General features: G+C 36.0%; 1 protein-coding gene across 24 annotated transcripts in view; it reads right to left on the bottom strand.

Moving 5' to 3' along the window:
* Positions 1-25,284, bottom strand: part of DLG2 (discs large MAGUK scaffold protein 2) — a 996,215-nt gene that overhangs the window by 366,161 nt on the left and 604,770 nt on the right. For all 24 annotated transcript variants that reach the window (XM_050332274.1, XM_050332275.1, XM_050332276.1 and 21 more), the window contains one exon: positions 8,118-8,168. In XM_050332274.1, the coding sequence (XP_050188231.1) occupies positions 8,118-8,168 (51 nt within the window). The remainder of the gene's footprint in view (positions 1-8,117; positions 8,169-25,284) is intronic.

Here is a 25,284-nt window from a genome sequence, read left to right as displayed (position 1 = left end):
GGAGGACTAGGATACAGCTCCAAAGGTTGCCCTGTTTCACTGTACAAAGCTTTTTTCCCTTAGACCAACATTATCAACAGCACACTGAGATATTCCTTTCAGAAACTGCAATATTCTGCAGGTTTGACTTCACCTCCAAGGCAGCTTCAAAACCAGCCTGCACTAGATGCTCACTTTCCAAACAACAAAAAGGAGTGAGATATAGCTTGGACTTTGTCAGCTAAAGATAATAGAGTAAATAAGCTGAAAGGCCACATCCTGAAGAGCTACATCTGAAGTAAAGGCAATTTTCATGTGAAGTCATAAATAATACAGAAAAGCAGCAGAATTACTCCCTGCAAACTATTTGGTGAGAGCAAGTGAGTTAGGAAATGAGAGAAAAGCAATAAATGAGTTATATTACCTGAAAAATAAAATGTCAATATAATAATAATTTAAAAGAAACAGCAGCAGAACATTGCCTCAAGGCAGCTATGACTTGTACGAAGTAACTTTTCAAATAATAGGTAGCTCAAGGTCTCAGTGATCTTGACAACATTAAAGGGATAAAACATTTAAGTAGAGATGAACATGAATAATTCTTTTTCCTATACTCACTTAGGTAGGTTTTAAACTCTTAAATAAATGATGTTCAACTTTTTAACTTTTATTCATTTTTGATATGGAATACAAATAATATTTTCCTGAAGTTGACTTAATTTTGTTTCTATCACTTTCAGAATGCTTTTTAGTGTTGTATTAATGCCTTCTTTCTAGTATCTGTATTTTCTACTGACATGCTCTTCCCTGAACAAATTCCCTGTGAGTTTTCAACACAGAGAACCTAAATAACTTCAGGCCTGAGATTCGATATACTGGAGAATGAAATTTACTCCTTTGGGAACAAAATAGCTCAGTGTGTCAAGTGACTCTTATTAAATTTTAAAAATATGGCAAACAATCTCCAATTTTCTTTGTCTGTCTGAGCATTCTTCAAAGCTTCAAATTATTTTGAAACCACTAAAATTCCACAGTGAGCTTTCATAACAGAATATTCAGTTATTTAAAATTTCTCACTGAACTCTCATAATCTTCCGTGGACCTGAGGATTCATTGAAACAAATTGTGAACCTCTCATTTGAAGAAATATACAGAAATTATTATATGAATTAGTAAAATCAGTGAGTACATAGATTTGCATACACAGATGAATAAAAGCCTAATTAATTCATAGTGATACAAATATTCTTTGCCTTGGAAAGCTTGAATCATCAAGTGTAAATGCAGACCATGTATTTTTTTTACTCTGAACTATAAAGCTAACACATGCATGGGAGGGGACATCCTTCACTGTGATAATGCCCTCAGAGGAATTTAAATAGCATTTCAGCAATACATCCAAATAAATACACTATTCTGATTTAACTGAGCTAGCACCCATGAAGTGTTTCTCAGACATTTAAATTTAAAAGAAGCATTCTAAGAAAACAATATGAAAATATTCATTTCTTTAAATCCTTCCCAGAGGGACCTAAACATATAGTGTTATTTCAGCTTCTTTTTCTAATCACAGTGTAGCAGTAATTTTTCTCCCTATTCACTTATAGCCTTTTCCTCTCCACTGTCTTCACTTTCACAGCTTTGCAGATTTCCTGTCATGACTATTGAGATCAGTAGTGTTGCAGCTTCACAGATGGGAAAGGATGCACACTCTGCAGAGCTGTAGCAGTGATGAAATATAGAGCAAATCTTTCTCATAAACAAAGGTTCAATGGAAAACCACATGCTTTCTTAGCATTTGCCCTGGATAAATTAAATTCATCTGGCAGCATGTATTCTAAAGCAGTCCAGACCGTCCCTATTTGTACATCAGACTAGTCCTCCTATCCCTATCCCTCTTTTTGGGACAGTATCAATGCTGCAGCTGTGGGCAGCTCACTTGTTCTACTTCACCTCGCTCCTTAGCAATGTAACTGTTAACAGCAATAACAATACATACAAGTATTTTGTTTGCACCTCTGTGAGAGATATAATATTTCATAGCTGTTCCTTCACTGCTCTTAGTCTTCACTTTCAGTAGTCTTCAGTAAGACAGTTACGTGGGTTTATTGAATTTCCAGTCCCAGACACTGAATGTGGAGAATGACAGCTAAGAACACCACGCAGGAGCTTCTATGCCTCAAAAGGTACAGCCCTCTATCTCCCACCTCTTCTGTCTTTCCACGCGTACTCTGGACTGGCACGTTTTGTACCTCTACCATGCACAGGTGGAACAGGCCCCCACAAGGAATGCACAGCTCTACAACCAGGAATAGTTTCAGCATAATGACTCTCTGACAGAACAAGAACAGAGAACAAAGTTTTCCAGTGATTGGTTACCTTTTGGGTATCAAATTAGAGCTGCTCTGAGGTGAAAGAAAGTCACATGATTTGGGTGAGCAATATTAAAAAAAAATCAGACTGTTCCAAGGAATTTTAATATAGGTCGTTGAACTAAAGCAATCAAATTCTGCAGTTGATTTGGAAAATGTTGACCAGATATTTCAGTGTGCCATTAGAAGGACTGCACACTAGGTTTCTTCAGTTCCTTTCATCAGCTCACTCCTGTACAACCTCAAGTCAAAGCAAAATCTGGTAAGATACAAGAGACGAAAGGAGAGAGACCTTGCTTCAGCCATTACATTCAGAGGTGAATCTGCCCTTTCCAGTACTTACAAACCTCTCTGAAGGTAAACAACAGCCATTGACACAACTGTCCATCGGTTTGAACTCTAAACTAAGACATGATTGGAATTAGAAAGCAGAAGAGAATTTCCTGCACAGTGATTGCACTCACTACACCTGTATTTTTAAGGATCTTTCCTAATTTATTTTTTCATTTTATAGAACTTTGTATTATATGTACCCACAGAGAAATACACTACAGACATTCTATATGGATATCCAAGAAATCAGTAATTCACATACTCTGCACAGCAATGAAAAATACAGGATTCTCATTTTCTGCTTGCCTATAACTCAGTTCCATACCTAGAGACTTCTGTCTCCTCTTGAAGGTGTCTTCTGGGAAAGAAATCCTGTGGGTAAGCTTTATATCAATAGACACCTATAGGTCAGTATTCTACTATGATTCTGCTATAAACTAGTCGAATAAGAAGGATTCTGCCTTTGAATTATAATCTATTTCAGTCTGAGGCTGCAAGAATAACTACCACTTAGGAAGCAGGCAAATGTAGTAAGGGCATACAGAAACCTTTCAACTGTGAAGAAGTCATTTACAGTTCTGCAAAAATAAACACTCAGAGAACAACACTGCATTTGGAGGAGCTTGGCAGGTACCTGAGGGACACTCGCTTTAAGAGATTTACTTTCTCCTGTTGGAAGATGTCAGACTACTCCACTGGGGCTGTTGATGGTTGGATATTGATTTGTGCACTCTGGGTTCTCATAAGCCATGCATCTACAGCACACGCTTTTAAACTTTGAAAATACTTTTTCCTAGCAGCCGTTTCTTGACCACTCCCTTCCACTATGTTACTTCTGAAACATTTAAAGGAAGGCTTTCCTGGCACTGCAGTGTCCTGCAGTGTCCTACAGTCTCATTCCTGAGAGTCAAAGCATAATGATTTATGAACAACTGCTGTCTAACACCTGAATAAGAGGTAGAAGAAAGATATACTACTGACTAATAGTGGAAATCTTATTTCCCACATATACCAGCAAATGGAGATTTTGATTGATGAGAAGATGGTCATGACCTGGCATCGAATATTACCAGCTGCATCAACAGCAGGGTGACAAGCAGGTTGAGGGAGCTGATTCTTCCCCTCTTTCCTCTGCTCTCGTGAGACACCACCTGGAGTGCTGTATTCAGCTCTGGGGACCCCAACATAAAGATGGGGACTCCACTGCTTAAGTGCAGAGGAGACCATGACAGTGATCAGAGGGCTAAGCGACCTCAACTTGTTCAGCTTGGAGAAGCAATAGTTCCACAGAGACCTTATTGAAGTCTTTTAATATTCAAAGGGGCTTATGAGAAATATAGGGACAGACTGCTTTTTAGCAGGGCCTGTACCTGTAGGACAAGGGGTAATGGTTTTAAACCAAAAGAGGGCGGATTTAGGATAGATCTAAAGAAGAAATTTTTTACAATGTGGGTGGTGAAATACTTGACCATGTTGGCCAGAGAAGTTGTGGATTCCTCATCCCTGGAAACATTTAAGTCAATGTTGGACAGGGCTATGAGCAACCTGATCTAGTGGAATGTGTCCCTGCTCATTGTAGGAGGCTTGGACTAGACGGCCTTTAAAGGTCACTTTCAACTGAAACTGTTCTATGATTCTACAATCTCTACCAAATCAAGATATATAGATAAGTATTAAAAAATAAGACATCAAGTCAAATTAAATCCTTGTGTCATTGAATACAATCTAATTCTCACTGCTCTTCAGTGTTCAGTGGAATGCACCTGTTTATATTTTTGCAAACTTCTACATTTGCACAAAGGAAATTAGTGATGAAAACAGTTTCTTTGGTTTACAAGTATCTAAAGTAAATAAAAACTGAGGCCTGGTATAAATTCTTCACTGAAATGTGTTAGAATTTATTTTTCTACTGTTCTCTGTAGAACACTGTATTCCAGTGAACACTGTATTCCAGTGTTGATAGAATTTAATTTTTCTAAGCAGTCTATTCCACAAAAAGTAATATGATTTTCCTTTTATACAGATACTGAATGAAAATATGTGCTGAACATGAAAGGAGCCTTACTAATCATAACTGCCCTCTTTTTTCCTAACATCAAAAGAGCAGGCAAGATTAGATGAGCAAAAGTTCTGAGATTTGACCTCAGATGTTGAACTTGGCATAAATCCAATATGAATCATTAAGTGATCCCCTGTCTTTCTTTACTTTCCTTCAAGGTAACTATTTATATTGGGTGATATTCCATCAACCTCTACTATAATCCTCTCTTCAGCATGTGTCTCCAAGCACAGTGCTGTATCAAGGAGCCAACCAATTAAAACTTTCCTCCAGCTCAGGGATGTTAGGCTAGGCTTTGTACCAGAGTCTATTTCATTATCTCTTACACTGACCACTGATTTATAAATGCAGATCGGTCTCTTGATAACTCTAGATATGTTTTTCAAGTCCTGCAGTAATGGAAGACTAACATGACAGCACTAATATAAGTAATTTTATGTAGAGTTTCCTTTTTAAAATTTCTTTAACACTCAAGCTAGACCAAATGGCTTATTTTAAAGAAGTTTTTCTGAGTGTGTATTTAGGCATTGTCGGTTTTTAGTAATCACAAAGTTTTAGTTTACACCTGGACACCTGGATCTGCATTTTATGCCTGTAAGTTAGCAAAGAATCTCATAGGCACTTTTTTTGGGTCTTTTTGATCTGTTCTAACTGTGAACTGTTATCCAAGTATGTTCTTATGAGAGATCCAAATGAGAATTGCTTATTTAACAGTGGTCCTTGTAGGCTCAGGGATTGGTGAAGATACTTGAGAAGTGGCTGGTACAACTGAAGAAGAGGATAGGAGCATTCACTACAGGGAGGGCTGGCAGAGGTGTACTTACAACTTCTTTAACTCCTGGGACAGCACTGATCATAGATTTAAGGTGGATCTCCCTCAAATTTATTGTCTATATGAGCTCTCCCTGAAGCCTTTTAACTGTAAACGAAGACACAACATTTTAAATAAAAACAACTGAACTACATTATTTCAGAGAGGAGTGAAAATTAAAAAAAAGGTTTCCTCACAAGCCCACTGTATATTTGAAGTCAGTTATTGGTACACCAGCCAGGTCTCAGTAAGGTCTGCACGGTCCTTCCCCCCAGACCATTAGCAGGGTTTGCTCTTGGCACTTTTGGAACCCTGATAATCTGCTCCTCAGCTTCACATAGGACACTTTCTGCCAACACGCACACAGTGGTCTTATTTTTCCTCAAGGGATGGAGACATCTCTTCACCCTGAGGCAAGGTTCATATCAAGGCAGTAGCTCTTTTCAGGAATAGATCCCATGAATTTATGTCACCTATGGATGAAGGTGATCTCCTAAAATTAAATTAATGGTGTCTATAGAGACTGCAAAGTGCTTTGAATTCATCAATCCTTTACCACCTCCCCTTTCATTATGCTATTGAAAAAAGCAGGTAAGAATGCGAAAGCCCTAATACATCCTCAACCAATTTTTTTAATGTTGTGAAATCCTTTAAATTATATTGACCATTTCAAAATGTGGAGGAAAAAGTCGTGAAACAAATATTTGATGGATTTGATGGTTTGAGGATGCAGAGTCCTGTAACTTGAATAGCTGGAGTAAAATGTAAAGTTTATTACCAACTGTTTGGTTTGGGTAAACTACATTTTTCTGTCTCAACAGCAGCAACCTTAATACATTCTGCAGCTTTGCCATTAAATACAGAGAGAAGATTTCCATCTAATTTCTAAAAGCAGTTTTGTGGAAGAAAATGGGTAATCAACATGGAGAATGTCTTTTTTTCCTGAAAACGCTTTTAGTCTGACATAAATGACAGCTATTTAAAGGCAATCACTTGTGTTTTATATCTCACACAAAAACCAGCAGACACAGTACTCTGCCTTTGAGACAAAACACTAATACATATGACAGAACATTTCGAGCAGTAATAATCAGAAGCTACAGATCCAGCAGCATCCAGAAAACAACTGAAATATTCTCCATTAAGATCTGTATCTCTTTTTGCTATCCTTGTTCAGTCTTTAACTGATATTATGTTGCATTATGAACAACTAATTATCTGCATCTGACAGGTACAGGAGATTCAAATCACACTCATCCTGCAGTGTGTATACTGATAACTTACACATCTGTTAGAAATAAAGTGGTTTCAAAATATCACCCAGGAGGCATGTGTTCTGTTCAGTGACCTTTGGAAACTCTAGTCCAATGAATAACTAGTGATGCGCGAGTAAGTTGAGACACAGTAGATAAAAAGTGCCTATAACCTTACATGTTATCTGTTATGAGAACGGCTATGACAAAAAGATATATTGCTCTTTCACAATTTGCCTGAGAGAGCAAAATCAATGAGAACGTAAACTTGTATCCCTTTAAGTTGAATGGTTATGGAGTTCATTATCCTGGACAATTAAAAATATAACATTCAGAAGAAATACAATAAATTATATAATGTATCTAATTTAATGGTAATTTGCTACGTTATAGGCATTTTTTCATATGGTGTCAGTCACATCTTGATAAATCTGGCCTTTCATTCAATCATTTTATGTAGAAAGCGACTGAACTGTGCTTCAAGGTGGAAAAACTTCATATTACTAGGATGTTGGTAGAATACTTAAGGAATTCAGCAATGATATTCTTGCATGCACTAGAAATCTTTGTAAGCACTATGACACATGGCAAAGCTCAGACTTTCTTTCTCACACCATACATGGCCCATTTGGTCTTGATTTTGTGTCAAAGTCCACCGTGTAAAGACAACAGCTATGTAACCAAAACACAAGGAAAAAACACCAAATCCAGGAAGACATGATGCAGCACAAATTTTAAATCTCTCTTTTTTCTTGGTGCTACTTTTAAACCACACTACCAAGAAAGCCTTCACTGCAAGCCCTGATTGTATCTCAGGTAATTCAGCCTTTGAAAAAGCATATCCTTTACATATAGATATGGTCTATAGGTTTTATGTAGCCACCTAAACAATAAAAACCCTTTTGAAATTTTTGTTTTACAGTATTACACTACATGTCCTCTATTATGCACATGTGCAAGGAAAACTAAGATCTTTAAAGGGAAGAGATGCCGCAATTCCATTGACAACCCAAAAAGGGAGTTACCAAGTCCTGCAGGCTCTTCACAATAATCAAATGCCTAGTTGAGAGCTGAGAGTGATGAGGAAGAAAAGCATTTTGATACTGTCTGCAAGTACTTACACATGAAAGTTCTTAATACCATGAAATGGTTATCCTGTGGTATCACTCACACTTTTACAGTTTATAATAAACAGTGTCCACCTTTATTCAAAATATAAACAACTTTATTCTTAACCACGTCCAATTTCATAACAAATTGCATTATTTTTATTACACTGTTCTCTTGTAAGGAGCATAAATTATACTTACCCTCTCCAAAGTAATTTCTTCAAATTCATATTCAATTTCTGTTCCATTGACCTAAACAAAAAAAAAATCAGAATATTCCTTAAATGCACATGGAAGGTAACTTCATAGGCATGCTGTACAGCTATTCCAGTGCCATCAGTTTACTGAAGCACATTTTTCACCATATAGGTGAGGATTTCTAAATTGTCAAATACTTAGCTCCCCTTTGTCTTAAACGGCATGTAATCAAGCCAATAAACTTGAAAACAGTAAAAGTTCAGTATGTAATGAATATGTAAGTCCCTTATGTAATATGACTGATATTTGATATAATGTGTTTGTGTAGTTTGTGCAAATATTTAAATAGTTTCCAAGGTAATAGTTTCATATCAAAAAAGAAGACCTGTTTCTAAAAATTGTTCTCACAAATGGAAGAAAGATTATTCATGCATTGTCTTATGAGCTCCAATTTACATTGCAATACAAAAACATACGAGAAACTCATAGTACTTATGTAAAAATCACTCCCTGATACGTACACTGAAATAGATCTTGTTTACTATATTAACCTAGGGCAAGAACATGACAGAGGACCTTTGAAATAGACAGCCAAACAGCAAAAAGGCACAGAATGTTAATGTAATTCTTATGCTGAGTCTCAGTGTCAAAATAAATTAAGCTACAAAATGTAGAGTACCAAAATGGATTGCACAGCATAAGAAATCTACCAGCTGAAGACACTGATTTAAGCAGTATTCAGAAACCTTGTTCCAGTCTGACATGGATTTTTTTTATTCCTCTAGGCAACTCACTCAACATCCCTTACTTTTGTCATTTCTTAAATGAGTAGAGTACCACATCTGAGAAAGCTACAATGGCTGACTATATTGTAAGTAAACTGCAAAGCAAGGAAAATACTTCTCTCATTAAAATCTTAGAAGAATTTCAAAGCATCACTTAGCTACAACCAGTCAGTATTATTTTGGCTTGGCCAAAAAGTATTGATTAATTAAAAAAAAAAAAAACATGATATTTTAGGTTTTGTGATGATAGGATATGTCCTGGAAAATAGTTTTGCTTTAGTGTTTTACTTAATTCACACTTAATGAAAAAAAAAATATTTTGCAAGATCTGAACTGGAGCAAAGCATTAGGATTGACTTGATCTTCAAGGAATAAATTTGTTCTACATCAGAACAAGAACATTTATTACGCCTCCCCACTCCCAACTGCTAATTTTCTATATTAGATTTCTAACTGTAATTGGAAAACACGATACATAAATCATTCTTTATCTAGTCAAGCACCTTTCAAATGTAATTAGGTACTTCTACTATGAATATTATAACAAGGTACATGCATGCGTCTACCAAACAAAAGCTTTCTATAAAATCCACCAACTATTTAATTTGTCTGCAATTCAAGATCTTATAAACCATGAAATCAGTAAGAGAAACTCAATCCTCAGAATCTGTATTACAAAGGAAAGAGGGAGAAAAGTCCAAACAAACAACTCATGCTTAACAATGAAATGAAAATACAGCATCAATGAATAAAATATTTAATATGTGCATAAAATTTTTATTTTTTACTTATTACAATCTTGTGATCACATCACACTACACTAAAACCAGAGATGAAAAAATAAATTACTATAGGATGTCTTCCTGTTCTATGTTATCACTTTATTGCTTTCTGCATTGAGTCTTTTATTATTATAGGCAACTTACTAGGTATGAACGAACAGCTTTATAGCTATTCCATTTTTCGTCCTTTCTTGTCTAATGATAATGAAATCAAAGCCATCTATATGTCTCTGTTTTCATGAACTTCTCTTTCATCTTACTTGGTGGATAGCTCTGATCTATGTCTTCAATTCCTCAGTCTTGCTCTATAAAGCTGTCTTTGCTTCACTGCTTATAATCGCTTTTCCTTTGCATTAAAAACTCGTTAGTGCAGCAAAATGGGAAAAAGAGGGATATGAGAAGCAAGCAACCTCTGTATAAAGATGAAAGGACAAAACACAAGCTGAATACTCAATTTGTATTTGCACACAAACGGTATATTGCTTATGATCATCTGAGGGGTTTCTATTATCATCTACAATTGCAATTCTGAAGATGCCTTCAATTCAAATCGTGATTAATCGCAGCAGAGTTCCATTTTCAGGTTCCATAGCATCAAGGGTGATACGAATTAAAAAGCTGATCTTGATCCAGCTCCTTTTGTTTAAACATACATGTCTGCATACACAATTCACTGCCCTGTTTCTCTTTTTCTTGTTTTTCAGCAGACCAACGCAGTTATTTTGTAAAGGATCTAATAAGATATTGCACCTACATGAGGCTGGTGGAACAATGCTGTATGCAGTACCATTCATTGCTAGCACCATTTCATTTCATATTTAGACTCTCTGGCTGCACCTACACTGCTAAATTATACTCAGCTTTCAGCCAATTCTCAGTGCTTAAGGGTGTTTCTGTCTGGAGCCTGCTGGAAGTAAATTGCCAAGGAATGAGCCAACAGTCAAGCAGAAAGAGAATCATGGCTCCAGCCCTGGAACTGGCTTGACTGTCCTCTCATTTAGCAGCATATGGACATACCCTCTGTTTTTGTACATTTTAACTTGACAGTCTCTGGCCTGTCAAAGCAACTAAACAAGCTCTCTGAATCTGCAACTTACATATCTAGAAAGTAGTGGGAACCTGTTCTTATGTCTCTCTCACATGAGTTTTCTAAATCCTACTTTTATATCAGATTTCAGCAAGAACACACAGCAAAATTTACTATAGCCCGCATGATTTTAGATAACAATAAAAATTCCAAACATCTTCATACAGTTTTCTCTTCTACACAGTCAAAGAAATCATCAGTATTTCCCAGATGTTTATGAAAATTCTTTCTCAGCTTTCAGGAGTGCAAGCTCAACATGGCAGATATCTTTAATCTCAAGTAACTTTTTACATTTATAATTCTGAAATGTGAGGTAGTCATCTAACACTGTATACGCAGGTGAGAAAAAAACAGGCACATGGAGGTCTTAATTCATTTCATCCTACACTAGAAATCTCAGGTAGGTGAGATGAATTGTGCCCTGAGGTCTCCTATCACTATGTACAAACGGAGTGTAAAAATGACATGTGAATGGTGAGCACTTGCCTTAAATCTGTTTTCTCTGCATTTCTCCTGGCTACAGACTGGTAACAAATTTCTGCATAAGGAATGCTGTATGTCTTTCGTAATTATACAGCAGTGAAAGACCAAATCTCCAGTTTAGCAGATTTTCTGGTTGCTTTTTTGGGCTTGTCTGGACCTGTAACTGGCAGCACATGCATGGCACGATATCCAGCACCTGCTCCCACATGCCCAACCAGTTAGGATATCCACCAGGAACAATTCAGTCTTTCCGCTTGTCCAAAAGCTCAAAGTCAAGATACATTGCTTATGGCTTCCCTCTCTCATTTAGGACACTGATGTCCACTCTTCTGAGAAAGGGTGCTCAACACCAGCTGTGACAGTAATGGGCCCACAGGACTCCAGCAAGAGTGGGTAAGAGGTGCACTAGATGAGGCCCACGGGAGGACACCATCAACTGCATCCCTTCTTCAAGGTACAGAGTCTGGAATCAAAATGTGTCTCATCCAGGAACATCTTTTATTTCCAGCAGAAGAAAAAAGATACTATTGACCAGGACAAAATATAGAAGTGCTACATGGGAGCAGGTCTACATGAAATCTTGAGGGAATTTTGAGGGCCTCTGTTGCATTTCCAACATACAGGTCTAATGCAAGAAGTTTCTCAGTCTCCTGACCTTACATATGTTCATGATTTAGAGAGTGATTGATGTAGAATAAGTTGCCATAATTTCATTAAGCACCAATGTTTAAAACAACTGCTTATAAAGGCAAGGTAACAGTTGCCTTTCATTTACAGCTGCACCTGTTACTCTGGAGGACTCTCCCTAAATTTTACAAGAAAATGTCTTTAAGAAAGAGATATGTACTATATGGTAACTATCTATCTAGACTTCATCATTTAAGAGAGATTTCCTGGTGAACCTCTCATCACAGTTAGTGCTCGCTTGTCTTTCTAAGAAGAAAGCCCTAGTCATCTTCAAATGACACTTACTTTTAGAAGAATGAAAAATAAGGAACGGGTAGAGTTTTTATATATTATTTTGTAAAAAATCTGAAATGAAGCTTAGCACACAGAACATCTAAGTAAAGACCTGACAAACTGAGATTTGTTTGTTCATTTACGAGAAGACTTTTACTCTGACTTTCCAGGAAGTCACTCCTTTACAGCAATTTAAGGGTGACATAAGCAGCTGAAGTAGTCCCTTAATGAAAATCAGTTCTACAGATGCTACATTCCTAAAATACTTGTGAAAAATATTCTGTTGAGTTTTTTTTTCTTTTTTGCCACATACTCTACCACTATATTAATACGTTTTAAGAATTTTTTTCACATAATAATAATTTGATACTCTTTTTTTTTTACTTCTGCAATTATTTGATTTGATGGACCTGCTTACACTCAAAAAGTAAGCATTGGATAATTCTTTTTTGCTATACTTCTATGCATCTTCAACTGCATCCACCCACTCAATAAGAAAGAGATTTTACCATATGAATTTTAATGATACGAAGTGTATGATGATATCAGTAACAGCATCAAAACATGTACAATTTATAAAATTGCAATATTTCAAAATCACTGCACCTATCCTTTCTAATAAAAATTGTCATTAGAGCTCTTTGTTATGCTTAGCCTTATTTTTAAGAAGAGATTGTTTTCCCTAAAAGTAACAACATCTGTAGACTTTTATTACAAGCAAAACTTATTTTATTCATATTTAATTAAATACTATTTTTCAGCCATCTTCAAGTAAGAAGACTGCTTCTTTTACTTCTAGTATTACATGCATAGGAAGACAATTACCCTTCAACATGCAAATTTTATTCCTTTGGCTGTGTGGTTTTACCAGTTGTCTAATCATCCAAACCTCAGCAGAATACAAGATTGCCAAATTCTTGCTGTGCAAGTAATGCAGGATAAATTTGTCTTTTAAAATTTCCAATTTGATGTATAATTAGAGATGGTCCTAGAATCAGAAATTATATAATGGTTTGGGTTGGAAGGGACCTTAAAGATCATTTAGTTCCAATCCCCCCTGCCATGGGCAGGGTCACCTTTCACTAGATCATGTTATCTTACATTTCAGAAACATCAAGGCCATTTGGGTAATTTAACAAGTATAAGATTTAAATAGCCCTTCACAATTTCTGTTATGTAAGTAAGATCAAATAGTGATCCTTATTTAGAGTTTTTACATCTCCAGATTTATGTTATTTCTTCATTAATTGTCAAAGGAAAGCTGTTGGTGTTCTTTTGATATTGCTTTCCAGGGGTATTAGAAGTTTCTGTTCTTATTGTATATAAACATATAGAAAACACTCTCCTGATTTCTATGACTTAAAATGCGACAATTCTGTGTTTTCAAGCTGTTCTAAAAAGGCTGCCGAAAGTTTTTCATGCTACTCTTCTTCATCTAAGTGAGCAAGTACCTTTATGGACTTTTTATATAAGATATCCCACATTTATTTTTAATTACATAGCATAACTCAACCCATTTCCTTCTTTTTATCTGTATTTCCTTTAGGCAAAAAGGACAATATGTTAAGTTCCTTGAATCAAAATTTACCATAACCTAAAACTTTCTTGTCATAATAGAGCTGTTATGGTATGAAGAGTGAAGAGTAAAAGATCATATGGTTTTGAAAGAAAATTATACTTTATCAGGAATAAGTCTTTGTGGTTCCCTCCACAGCTGCCTTCGGAGCACTCAAACCACCTGCCCCTGTACACCCTTTAAGGAAGATACTACCCTCAACACACAATGAACAGACCTCCAAGAAGCCAAATCCAGCTCCTGATCAACACCTGCAAAAATCTGCAGTACAGTTATGATCAACCCGTGCTCTGCCCAAAGGATGCTTTATTTACTCATGCTTTTCTTCTTAGATGTCTCCTACATCCTGCAGGACTTAATTTTTAGTCAGCCTCTTCTTCATTGTTTGTGTACCATACTCATCATTTGCTCTTTCTGCCTCCCTTTCATTATCCCAGGGTTTTCTTGTTTTCATCCCCTTAGAAAAAAAAAGTCATTTGGAAAGTAACCATTATCAGTCTTCTCTGGTTGATTCTCAAATCTGTAATTTTATCTTAGTCTACCCCATTCCTCAAATCTTGTTCTGAACAGTCATGTTTCCTGTATCTATTGAGAATTACCATCCCCCAGCTCTAATCACAACTTCTCATGTCTCCAACTCAGCCTCCACTGCTTTCTCTGGTTTTAAATTCCTTTCAGTTGTTTTACTTGTTTCTTCCTTCTTATTACCTCCCAAATTTGTTCTGTTTTTCTCTCACACACAGATGGACACACACATGTACTAATTTAAACATACTTTATCTAATCCCACTTCAACCAAAGCATTATTCATGACTAATTTTCTAGCTTTTCATCCTTTCCAACTAAACTTTAAACTTAATCTTCTCCCATGGCTCCTATTAAGTCACCCATATACCCTGTGTTCCTTGATTCTTTTCACTAATCCTTCACCTGCTTAAACACAGTTTCAAAATCTTGTCAAAATAAGGAATTCTTTCTCATCTTGTTTCCGCTACTTGTTTCTCTCACTCTTCACAATCCTTTTCACTATTCAGCAACAATTTAGATTTATTTTTTTTCCAGCAGTTTTGTCACCATTGAACTGACAGTTTCTACAGTATGAAAAGCAAACATCTTGAAACTTTCCTCCTAGGTATTCTTGTTATTTTATGAGGCTCACATGTTTTGTGATAACACTCTGCTCTTTATGATGCGGGCCATCAATTTTTCCTTCATCTTTTTGTTTTGTCCATATTCTGATGTTGGTCACATACCCCACAGAAGAAAAGTGCCCATATTGCTGTAAGTGTAAGCACTTGATATAGCTAATGCAGACCCAACACAAAACTCCCAGTTTTATAAGCATAACACATGGAGCAGATCAAAGCCGAGATCATGATTTCAAATAGGGTTCACAGTAAATGGAAATGAAATTACATCCATGTTGAATTCCGTTTAGGCTAGCACTTCCAGCTTGTACAAAATTAGTACCAACAAAAGAAGAAGAATGCACAGTTCAGCTTTGGTACTTAGAACCCTATGCTAAGAGAAATTCATGTAATCATATTATATTATAGTTAATATAATATAAAATATATATATAATATAATATAAATAATATATAATATAATATGAAATCTAACAAGTAGATATCTTAGTCAAGCAGTCATCAAGGCTTTTTTTTTTTTTTTTTTTTACAGGAACTGGAGAGAGGAATCAAGAGGGGGTGATTTATGCCATGTGTCTTAGTCTTTGGATGGAATTGCCATTTGAAGAACCTGTGTCTGCCTGCTGACTACATAGAGAACCTTTGGACTTCTAGGATTTGCATCCTAAAAAAATTGTTTCTTAAAATTATGACTGGGGGTTTGGAACTAGATGATCCTTAAGGTCCCTTCCAACCCAAGCAGTTCTATGACTCTATGAAAATTCCATATATTTTTGTATCTTAAACTTAGAATATACATCAGTGCAGAGGACTGGATCAAGTAATTTCTTTCCACAAAATCACATTCTTTCTTGTACAATTCAGGTCATTTACTATACAGCTTCAGAAGTTCACAGTCACTTAGTCCTTCATTCTCTAATGTGCTTCTGCCATTGCTGACATGGTAACATAGGAGTTATCATGAATGCTCAGTTTGTTAGGTTCTTCTATTCTGCTCTATTTCAGTTTTAGAAGAATATCCATCAAACATGTGAAAAATTTGAACAGATCATACAGAAAGAATTTTCCTGTGTAATCTATCATTCCATGTACAAGATACATAAAAATGAAAAATTGCTGTTACTTGGTTGACCTTGTTCCATTAACAAAGATTATAAAGTACTTGTAACTCGGGACTTATAAGGTTATTTAATAATTCTAATACTAAAATTTGCACAACTTAATTTTAAAAGTTGGTAACTATAGTTAGACTGTTTAAAAGGCAAAAATTATGGAATTAATATGTGTGATAAGTTTGATTAATTTAAACACGATAAAATTGTCTCTTTAGGCAGAAATCACTATCATACTAACTGGCAAAATTTTAGGCAAAGAAAGAATAGCCCTAACTGACTTCATTCTATCATATCCATGACATGCTTATGTGGCAATCATATTATGAAAATAATATATAATAGATCTAATAGGTATGCCCCATTTCCTCAATAAATAAATATGCAACCAACATAATCTAATCTCTTGCAATTTGCTAAAGGGGAACATACTCTGACTCATGTTTCTGTGACTAAAATTGTCTCCCAGTACCTCTGTTCAGCCTTGAGACTTAATACTGCTTTCACTGCTCTCCCACCCCACGAAAAAAACCCAAAAACATAATCAAAGAATTGTCTTGGGTTTTTTTGCTCTCATGTATTAACTCTAGCAGAGTACTGAAAGCTAAACTATACTGTCAGTAGCACTGGTGCAGTCCCATTGGTATCATTACACTTGTACTACTTTAACTGATGTTATATTGATTCATCTGTGGATGTACATACACCTGCAGGAGGGAACAGCCCTGAAAAAGTAAAGAAAATACTTGCACAAATTTAAAAAAAAAAAAAAAACATAATAAAGAGTATTCATGTACATAAAGTACATGTACATTTAAAAACAGATGTTTATGTATTACACAGGACAATCTTTTTACACCTGACTCCCTTGCTTTACAAGTATTTTTACAGCAGCAGAAGGGTTCACTATTTCTCTTACAATCTTGGAAGACTCTTTAGTGTATGTATGGGCAGGGAGCCTCAGTCCTCTGCACTCTGCAACTAAAAGCACAGCAGAACAGCTCCCTCATGCCCAATTAATTTTGCTGCTGGTTTTCTACTCCTCATCCCAAGCTCAGAGAAAGAAAATTGATGTAACTGCTGTTCACAGGGATTATGAAGAAGCTAATACAGCCTAACTGACCATCACCAGTCACAATCTAAACCTAGCCAAAATTCAGAAAACTGTTCCAAATGGTTCTCAAGATTTCTTGTAAGGGAAAAAACTGGTTTGCATTAGTTTGAGAGAATTTCAGTTTTTCATAAAAATTTCTTGAACTTAAATCTAAGCAGAGAGGGATATATAATTTGATCCACCTTCATCTAATTTCTGACACAATAATGAAATATTGAAAGCTGAACTTGACAGTTACTTTGAAAATAATTTCTATGCATTGCCTCAGTATTCTAAAAAACAAAACCCCTTTAAGATTACGTATTAACTACTGCATACAATGGAAGAGATGAGAGATGCTTTACTGAAGCACTGAGGAAAAAGCCAAAAGAAAGACTGAGAAAAATGCTGACACATAACGCTCTTTGAAACAAGCACAAAAAGCTTGCAGTGCACAAGCAGCTCCTTTACTTTAAGAAAGCAGTGTTGGAAAAACCTATGGTAAAAGAAACACTCTAAGAATATTTTTGCTACATTAAAATGCACAACTGCAACACAGAAGTACTTTGAAAATGTTTAATGCCATGCAATACTACTTTAAAGTGTCAGGTATCGCATCATCTCTCTCCAGAAGTCGAGCATATATTACCAGCTCTATGAAGTATTTTTACTATGTTCTCCATAAGTTTCCTGACATAATGAAACCTATAACTTCCACATCTAAAACTAAACTATTTGGCAGTAGAGATATGGAAAATATTCTGGTTCTTATCTCAACAATATTTAATTATGTTAATGGTCAGTGACCATCATAGCTAGATTTGTGTATAAATTATCTCCTGGACATCAAATTTTCTAATATACAGACGGCCACTAAAAAGACATCTTACTGGCCTTTAGTACATTGTACTTACTCTAGCATGCCTGTTCCAAGTTATTTTTCAGGATTAAATCTTTTCCTGACTCATCCTGGGTTCATCACAGGAGCCATGAGCCCATCAAAGTTGCGCACACATACATACGAGCACAGAGGCACAAGGGTAGGTGGAGGAACCCACCTGTCTCAGATCCATCCTCTCCCTGAGAAGTCTCAGTCCTATGGGCTCAGGGTGACACCCAGCACTATGGTTCAGCTGGAGAGCACCTTACAGCCTGAGGAAGGGTATCACTGCCTGGGGGGTGGGACACACTGCAGGACACAGGGAAGGAACATCTTGGCATTGTAACAAGACTTATGAGATTTTTAGGTGAGGAATAAAAGGTGTGGAAAAAGTAGGGATAGAAGTGGTTTGGAGAGAAAGAAGCACAGGAAAACAAAGGGATAAGTGGATAGAAGGGGCCAGTAACATGTAGACAAAGTTGGTCAGTTCACTTCCCTGTTCAAGCCCTGTGCCATCTGAGCATCTTCTGTCATGTCTTCTATTAAATTCCATTTCTACCCCTATTTTGGGATAGGGGTGTTCTGTTCTGTGTGTGTGTCAGGGTCTGTGGTATCAGCAGCTGGAGTGCATGAGGTGCATGTAGCATTGGATGACTGCCAGCAAACATCAAGCTGGGCTAATAGCAGGGGAAGGTGAAGCAGTCAGAAGGCGAGGGGATGGTGTGTAAATGGAAGTAAGACAACTGAAAAAGTTGGTTACTGAAGGGACAAGGTTCCATAGCAATTGCCCAAAAGACTTTAGTATCTAGGGTCTGACTGAGTCACCCAGTTGTGTGTGTGTGTGTGCATATGTGTGTGTGTGTGTGTGTGTTTTACTATGCAGGAGTAAAAGCAAGGATACAGGGCCAGCTACTGGATGGAATGTGTATATAAGCTCCACTACAGGAGGAATCTGACTCATGCTGGAGGGATCATAGATCCACAGGGCATGTGTATGTTGGTTTGTACAAAGCAGTCTGTACCAGCAGCTAGAGAGGGATTGCAGGTTCAAGTGCTTGCACACCCACGTAACAGCTTCTGGGACAGCAAGGATTTGGGGCCAGCTCTCCTGAATCTAAATCCAGCTACTGGCAGTTTTCACACTGTACATATGTATAGTATATGTAGTTCACCATCATATACACTTTGAGCATTTCTTATTTCCAGATACATATGCAACTCCTGGGGGATGTGGACACTGTGAGGCCATTGGTGGTGCTTCTGTTTGCATGAACATTGATTGCTGTGTTCTTTTCAGACATGTATACTTGTATATGTGGTCTATTTGTGCATGTGCTTACTGGGAATACAGGCTCAGCCTTGCTACTGTTGAGCACTGTGGCATGGAGGTGCAACAGTCTTGCCTCTATCAGGCTACCACATTTAGCAACTCCCTAACATCTTGTATAATTCATGCACATGTACTGCAAATATAGCATTTTTTGCTATCACAAACTACACCACTATGTGATGCTAAACTGAAAAAAAAATTCTTTAACTTTGCAGGCTAGTGTTTATTGCTATGTACCTCCTATTTTCACCAAAGAAGAAAGATTAAAAATGTGACAAGAAAAGGTACTCTCACAATCTTTTTGAATCATTCTTCACTAAGAAACAGCAGGGAAAGAACAATGGCTAGAAGAAGATCTGGAAATAAGAACGTGCTCAAAGTGTATATGATGGTTAACTATGTACAACATTAAAGCTTTCATTTTAGTAAAGCAGTGGAATGTCTACAAATTATAAATTAACTAGGTTTTAGTTACAATCAAAAATTAAAAAGATGTGGAATTCAAGAACTGGGGAGAAAGTCAAGTATAATTTATTTTCCTTCAACATATCTGCATATAGAGATCAATTTCACTTGAGGCATACAATTGAAACAGGGGTGCCCAGTCCTGACTAAGGATCAACATATCTTATTGATGTGATCAGTCTCCTTAAGATGTGAGAATGACTCCTGCAGATTGGTCATTATTTTGAAAGAAAGATTAACATCTTTCAACAATGTCAACATATATGGTAAAATGTTTCATAAACTAAAACATATTATTGCCTGTCTACATGAAAATGAAATGCCCGGAGAATGAAAGAAGAGCACTTCTCTGACTTATTTTACAAACCAGCTTCCAAATAATACACAATGTCTCTAAAAAGAAGTGAAATAGTATTGAAAGCACCAGCTGCAAATTAAACTATTTCTTCTTGGGTGGAAAGCCAAAAGGTCATATGGACTGTTGAAGACTTTTACAATTTTTAGAATAAGAAAGAGCACTATTAAGACACCAGATACCTGCTTCTACTAAAGAGAATGACTGTGTTGGAATCATAGTGATTAAACAACCTTGCACTATGCACATTATTTGAAAAATTAGTATAGCTTGTTAGTATCAAGATAAACCCACAGTGTGATATGCTCACCTTTCCATAAGCTTTGCAAAGTCTAAGACCTGCATCTGGACATTAGACAAGATTAATTTTGTTATGACCACACTACTGCTGACTTAAGCTGCGCAAAGAATAAAAGAATCCCACCCTGCCAATATCCAATAAAGTGTTTCTGCCTAACTAACATAAAACATCATGTATTCAGAACAAATAATTTATGACTAAAAAAAATCCAAAGTTTTAAACTATTGTCATCTTTATACAGAACAACTGACAGGTCCAAATCACTCAACAGCTGATTGAATATGTTAATGCAAGACAGAAAAAGAAATGCACTTCAGATGTCAATTCCTTCTATTAATAATCTCAACAAAGTGGAAATTTATCTCATGTAGGTATCTCTACTTTATATTGCCCTCCAAGACAATCTTCTATAGAAAATTATGAGGGCTGCTATTTTAAGATCAGGAAAACAGATATTATCTGTGGCATATTTGGGTTTTCTACTCTATGCAGAAAGCTAGGTCATCTAAACACTGATTAAAAATGTAATTTACTATTGAGGCTCATTCACCAGATCACTGCATTAAAAGTAGCATGGGGGTTTATTATGTAAAATATGGATTAGAAATGAGTCATATTCCAAAACAGTCTACACTGGCAACTTGCAACAGTAGGGACTTGACTTCAGAATATCTGCTGAAACTGTGCTGGAGTTGTGTTTGTTTTATAGTATGGATCAGCTAATCCCAGTCTAATAATGGAGGAAAATGAGAGAGCATTTAAATGGCTAATTTTGCATTTTTATTTAAAAATAATGGTGTTCATTTAGATCCTTTTGTACTTCTGTAGGAAAAGAGTAAGAACATGCTGTAGCTAGTCTTAAATTTTTTAAAAGTTAACATAAATAATATGAAAAATGCTTCTATGAAAAACACAGTGGATAATGTTAAGAGTAATACATCAATTATGAGGGAAGGAAATATTTTCTATCTGATGTTATTATTAATGATGCCTTATGTAGTGCGAGAATAACAACCTTGTCTTGGCTGAACTGTAACAAGTAGCTTGCAAATGTAAAATATCAAACAATTCAACACATTAAAAAAAAAAAAAATTCAAAGGAAGAGTTCTTGTAAAATAAATTTCAGACATAACTCACCTTAAAGGAATAAAACACCATTGAAATCAAGCTAGTCTATCTCCAATAATACATGAAAGCAATATTTTTTTCCACTTTTCATCAAAATAAACTTTCTTTTCAATATTGAGTAGTTGCTTTCTCTTTACTTCTTAGATTATCCAAGGTCAAAAGAACATGTCTGTCTTTGACAGAAGAATTCTAAATTGTGCCTAATTAATCGGAAATCATCCAAAATTAAGACTTATGGAATGGGAGGGCTTTCTTCCTTTTGCATAATTAAAACTATTAAGATGGTGATATCTGTGCTAGCTCTTCTTTCATTTTTGACAACAGCTTTCAGTTAAGTTCTACACCTTTCTAATACAGTGAAGTCTACCTACAAGTGCCATTTTCTTGAATTAAAAAGAAATTAAATCTATAGACTTAATTCACTTGTACTCTTTATGCTGTTCTCCAATTCCTTCCAGAGCTGTGACTTCATGACAATATAAGTCAAAATAAAGCTATGACTGTGTAAAAATAGTCATGTGTACTTGAAGAACTTTATCAACTTCTTAAAATCACAGAATAGTTTGGGTTGGAAGGCACTTTAAAGATCATCTAGTTCCAATCCACCTGCCATGGGTCTTAATTACATATATTCTAATTAAGCATTTTAAGCAAAAGGCAATAGGTTTGATGGCTTAAGACCATGGATTGTATTATAAAAGCTTATTTTCAAGAGGATGTGTTAGTCACTGGATCTTTGCAAACCTACCAAGCCAACCGATTTAAGCCTACTACTACAACATCCAGTAACATTAGCAGTGGGTCTGTAGTGTAATATATAAAAAATTACACAAAAACAAAAGCTAATTGAAGGCTATCGAGAGAAAGATGAAACCAAATTCAAACTACATTTGATTTAGATCAATTGGGGCCATGTAATCCTAGCTTGACTCAAATCTCCATGTGCTTCAAACAATTCTTAAGAGACATACTCTGCATTCTGCAGTACGTGCCAATGTCATGGAAAAAATATGTAGGACAAATTAAAAATGAAGTATAGATGAATATAGAGGAGGGGTATGTACACGCTCCCCTACTCCCATAAGTAAATACTGTATATGATTTTTCTCAGAGTGATAAAAATACCTGATAGAGCAATGCCTGTCTGGCTTCCCTGCAGCAGAGGCTACAAGGATAAAAAAAAAGTGGCCCAAAAGAATAGACTTTGCAAAAGCAAAGCACAGTACGTCTTTCAAGGGGTATATTACCTTGTCACCCAAAGGACTGACTGCCTGACAGTGGGTAGAGGGCATCCAGAAGGCTGTTGTCAAGTTTAGTTGTTTTTCAAAAAGACTGCTTCATAAACTTCAGAGTGTTAACTAAGACAGGTAAACGTAGGGAATTTGCTTCTCAAGCACACCCATGATCTGGACTGAAATGCTAAAGTGTTTGCGCTCCAAGTAGTCCAGATCCAAAAAGCATGAAGCATTCCACATTCTCTTCAGTCCACCTGAAGCAGAGGGACATGAATGAGGGTATGATGTGCTCTCTACCTAAGTTTGATAAGCTTCTCTCTCTCAGACCACTAATGACAACATTTCAAACATCTACAGAAAGAACTTCTTGATTGAATCTTAAGTCCAGCATTATTCACAGGCAATTGAAAATGAAAACTATTATAATTTTGCAGAATAGAAATCTGAAAGAATAATTAGATACGTGACCAAAGGATGTTTTACTTGTTGGGTTGACAGGATGTTGATAATTCTACCTACATCCAGAAACAATCAAGGGTTTCTGATTTTTATGTAATATAAAAAATCAAAATATCAAATATGGAAAGTAGTGCTCATTCCTGAGGAAAATAAAAGTAATCTCCTAAAATCTTGAAGGTATTTTACTTAATTTTTCCTGTAGTTAAAAGTTATGTATTTGATGAGGCTTAAATATTTAAAACTGCATCCAGAATTTAAAAAAGAAACCCAACAAAAACAATTACATTTTTACTTCAATTCCACTTCAGCCCTTTTTTAAAAGATGTTTCTTTCTAAAACTGTATATTTTAAAGGACAAGGTTTGAAATATATTGATTTTTAGAAAAACAATTTATATGAAATAGAGGCAAAATAAATCAGATTCATAAGATCCATTCTGTACTTTTGTTTTTTTGGGTTTTCAACAGAAACAGCATATTTTTTCTGCTATCCATCATACTGGAATCCATTTAGGTCATCAGACAGCAGAATGAAGAATTTTCTATTTTTGCATGTTTAAGGGGAGTTGCTTTATGTTCATTAGTCTTGTATTATGTAGCACCTTCTTCACTAATGATCACAAAATATTTTATAAACAAAATCAATCCTGTCAATACTGCTATTACAAAACAAAAACCTCTTATCCCATTGCAGAAACAATGACATGCAGAACACAACAGTGATTGCTAGGGCAAACAACATTGCTGTAATATAATTCAAGGGCCAAAACAGAGAAGCCAAGCCAACGCATCTTTGAAAAACTAGCACAAAGTTCTACCAGATTTAGCTTTTCCATTGTAATCCACATTAACTGACAGGCTGAAAGATGAATATAAACAGTAACCAACAAAAACTGGTTGTTAACAGTCTGGAAAATGTAAGAATCATTTGAGATAATAGGATGTGCAATATGATATTTGAGACTATGATCAAACTAATTAAGAAAAAAGCAACAAATTTATTCTGAAGAGACGTTAAAGGGAAAAATACATACTTCTATATGGTGATATTTTTATATATTTTAATATACTATTAATAAAAAAACCCAACTTCATGTGCGCCCTACTTTTGTAAAAAAATCAGATCCTACCCTTTTAGACAAAAATTTTTTTACTCCTCTATTACTATGGTCTTCAAAAATTTGCTCAACAGCCATAGTCACATATTACATTTAATATTCACTATGTAATGGCATAAGACATGTTTTATTGAAGAAATACATAAGGCCACCTCCCTCCTCCAACACATTATCTAGGTCTAGGCTGCACCTACATTAATATTATCCAATAAAAATCTTAAGAGCACTGAGGGTCCCTTGGAAATTCGCACATTTTCCCTATCCTTTTTACAGTCAGATGTGACTCTGTGCTCCCCTCCCCTCCCACCCCAGCCTGACCTTTATATTCCATAGCGGTCACCCTGCTCAAGTGATCACAAGTGATGGTCGGTCATGGATGTTTCTGGAGCTGAGACCTGAATCTAGCTCAAAGTGGATTTGGGGAGACAGTTAACAACACAGCAGCCAAGGGTTAATTTGGGCAACATGCCCACCTAACAAAAATGTTGGTCAATGTCTGACTCAAGGCAAATTTGGAAGAAACTATCATCTGGGTCAATATGCAAAAATTACTATGAGTCAATCATCTTACTCCAAAAGTAGTGGACAGCCCAAAAACTGTTGAACTCTCCTACATGGCAGGGATGCCTCTCAAGGTTACTCCTCAAGGTTGAGAGACTCCTTATCACACCAGATACTCAGTAAGTGAATTAGGAATAAGCACACTGAAACCTGGCAATCTTACAGAAAGGTTGATTAAGCTTTGGAAAGGACTTCCTAGAAAGGTGGTAGAGTCACTGTCCCTGGAGGTATTTAACAAAAGACTGGACATGGCACTTTGTGCTGTGGTGTACTGACATGGTGGTTCGGTCAAAGCTTGGACTCGATGATCTCA

Source organism: Myiozetetes cayanensis, unplaced genomic scaffold, assembly GCF_022539395.1.
Source record: "Myiozetetes cayanensis isolate MyiCay16 unplaced genomic scaffold, myiCay2020 scf5-8, whole genome shotgun sequence".
Taxonomy (NCBI): Eukaryota; Metazoa; Chordata; class Aves; order Passeriformes; family Tyrannidae; genus Myiozetetes; species Myiozetetes cayanensis.
This window is presented reverse-complemented; position numbering and strand designations above follow the sequence as displayed.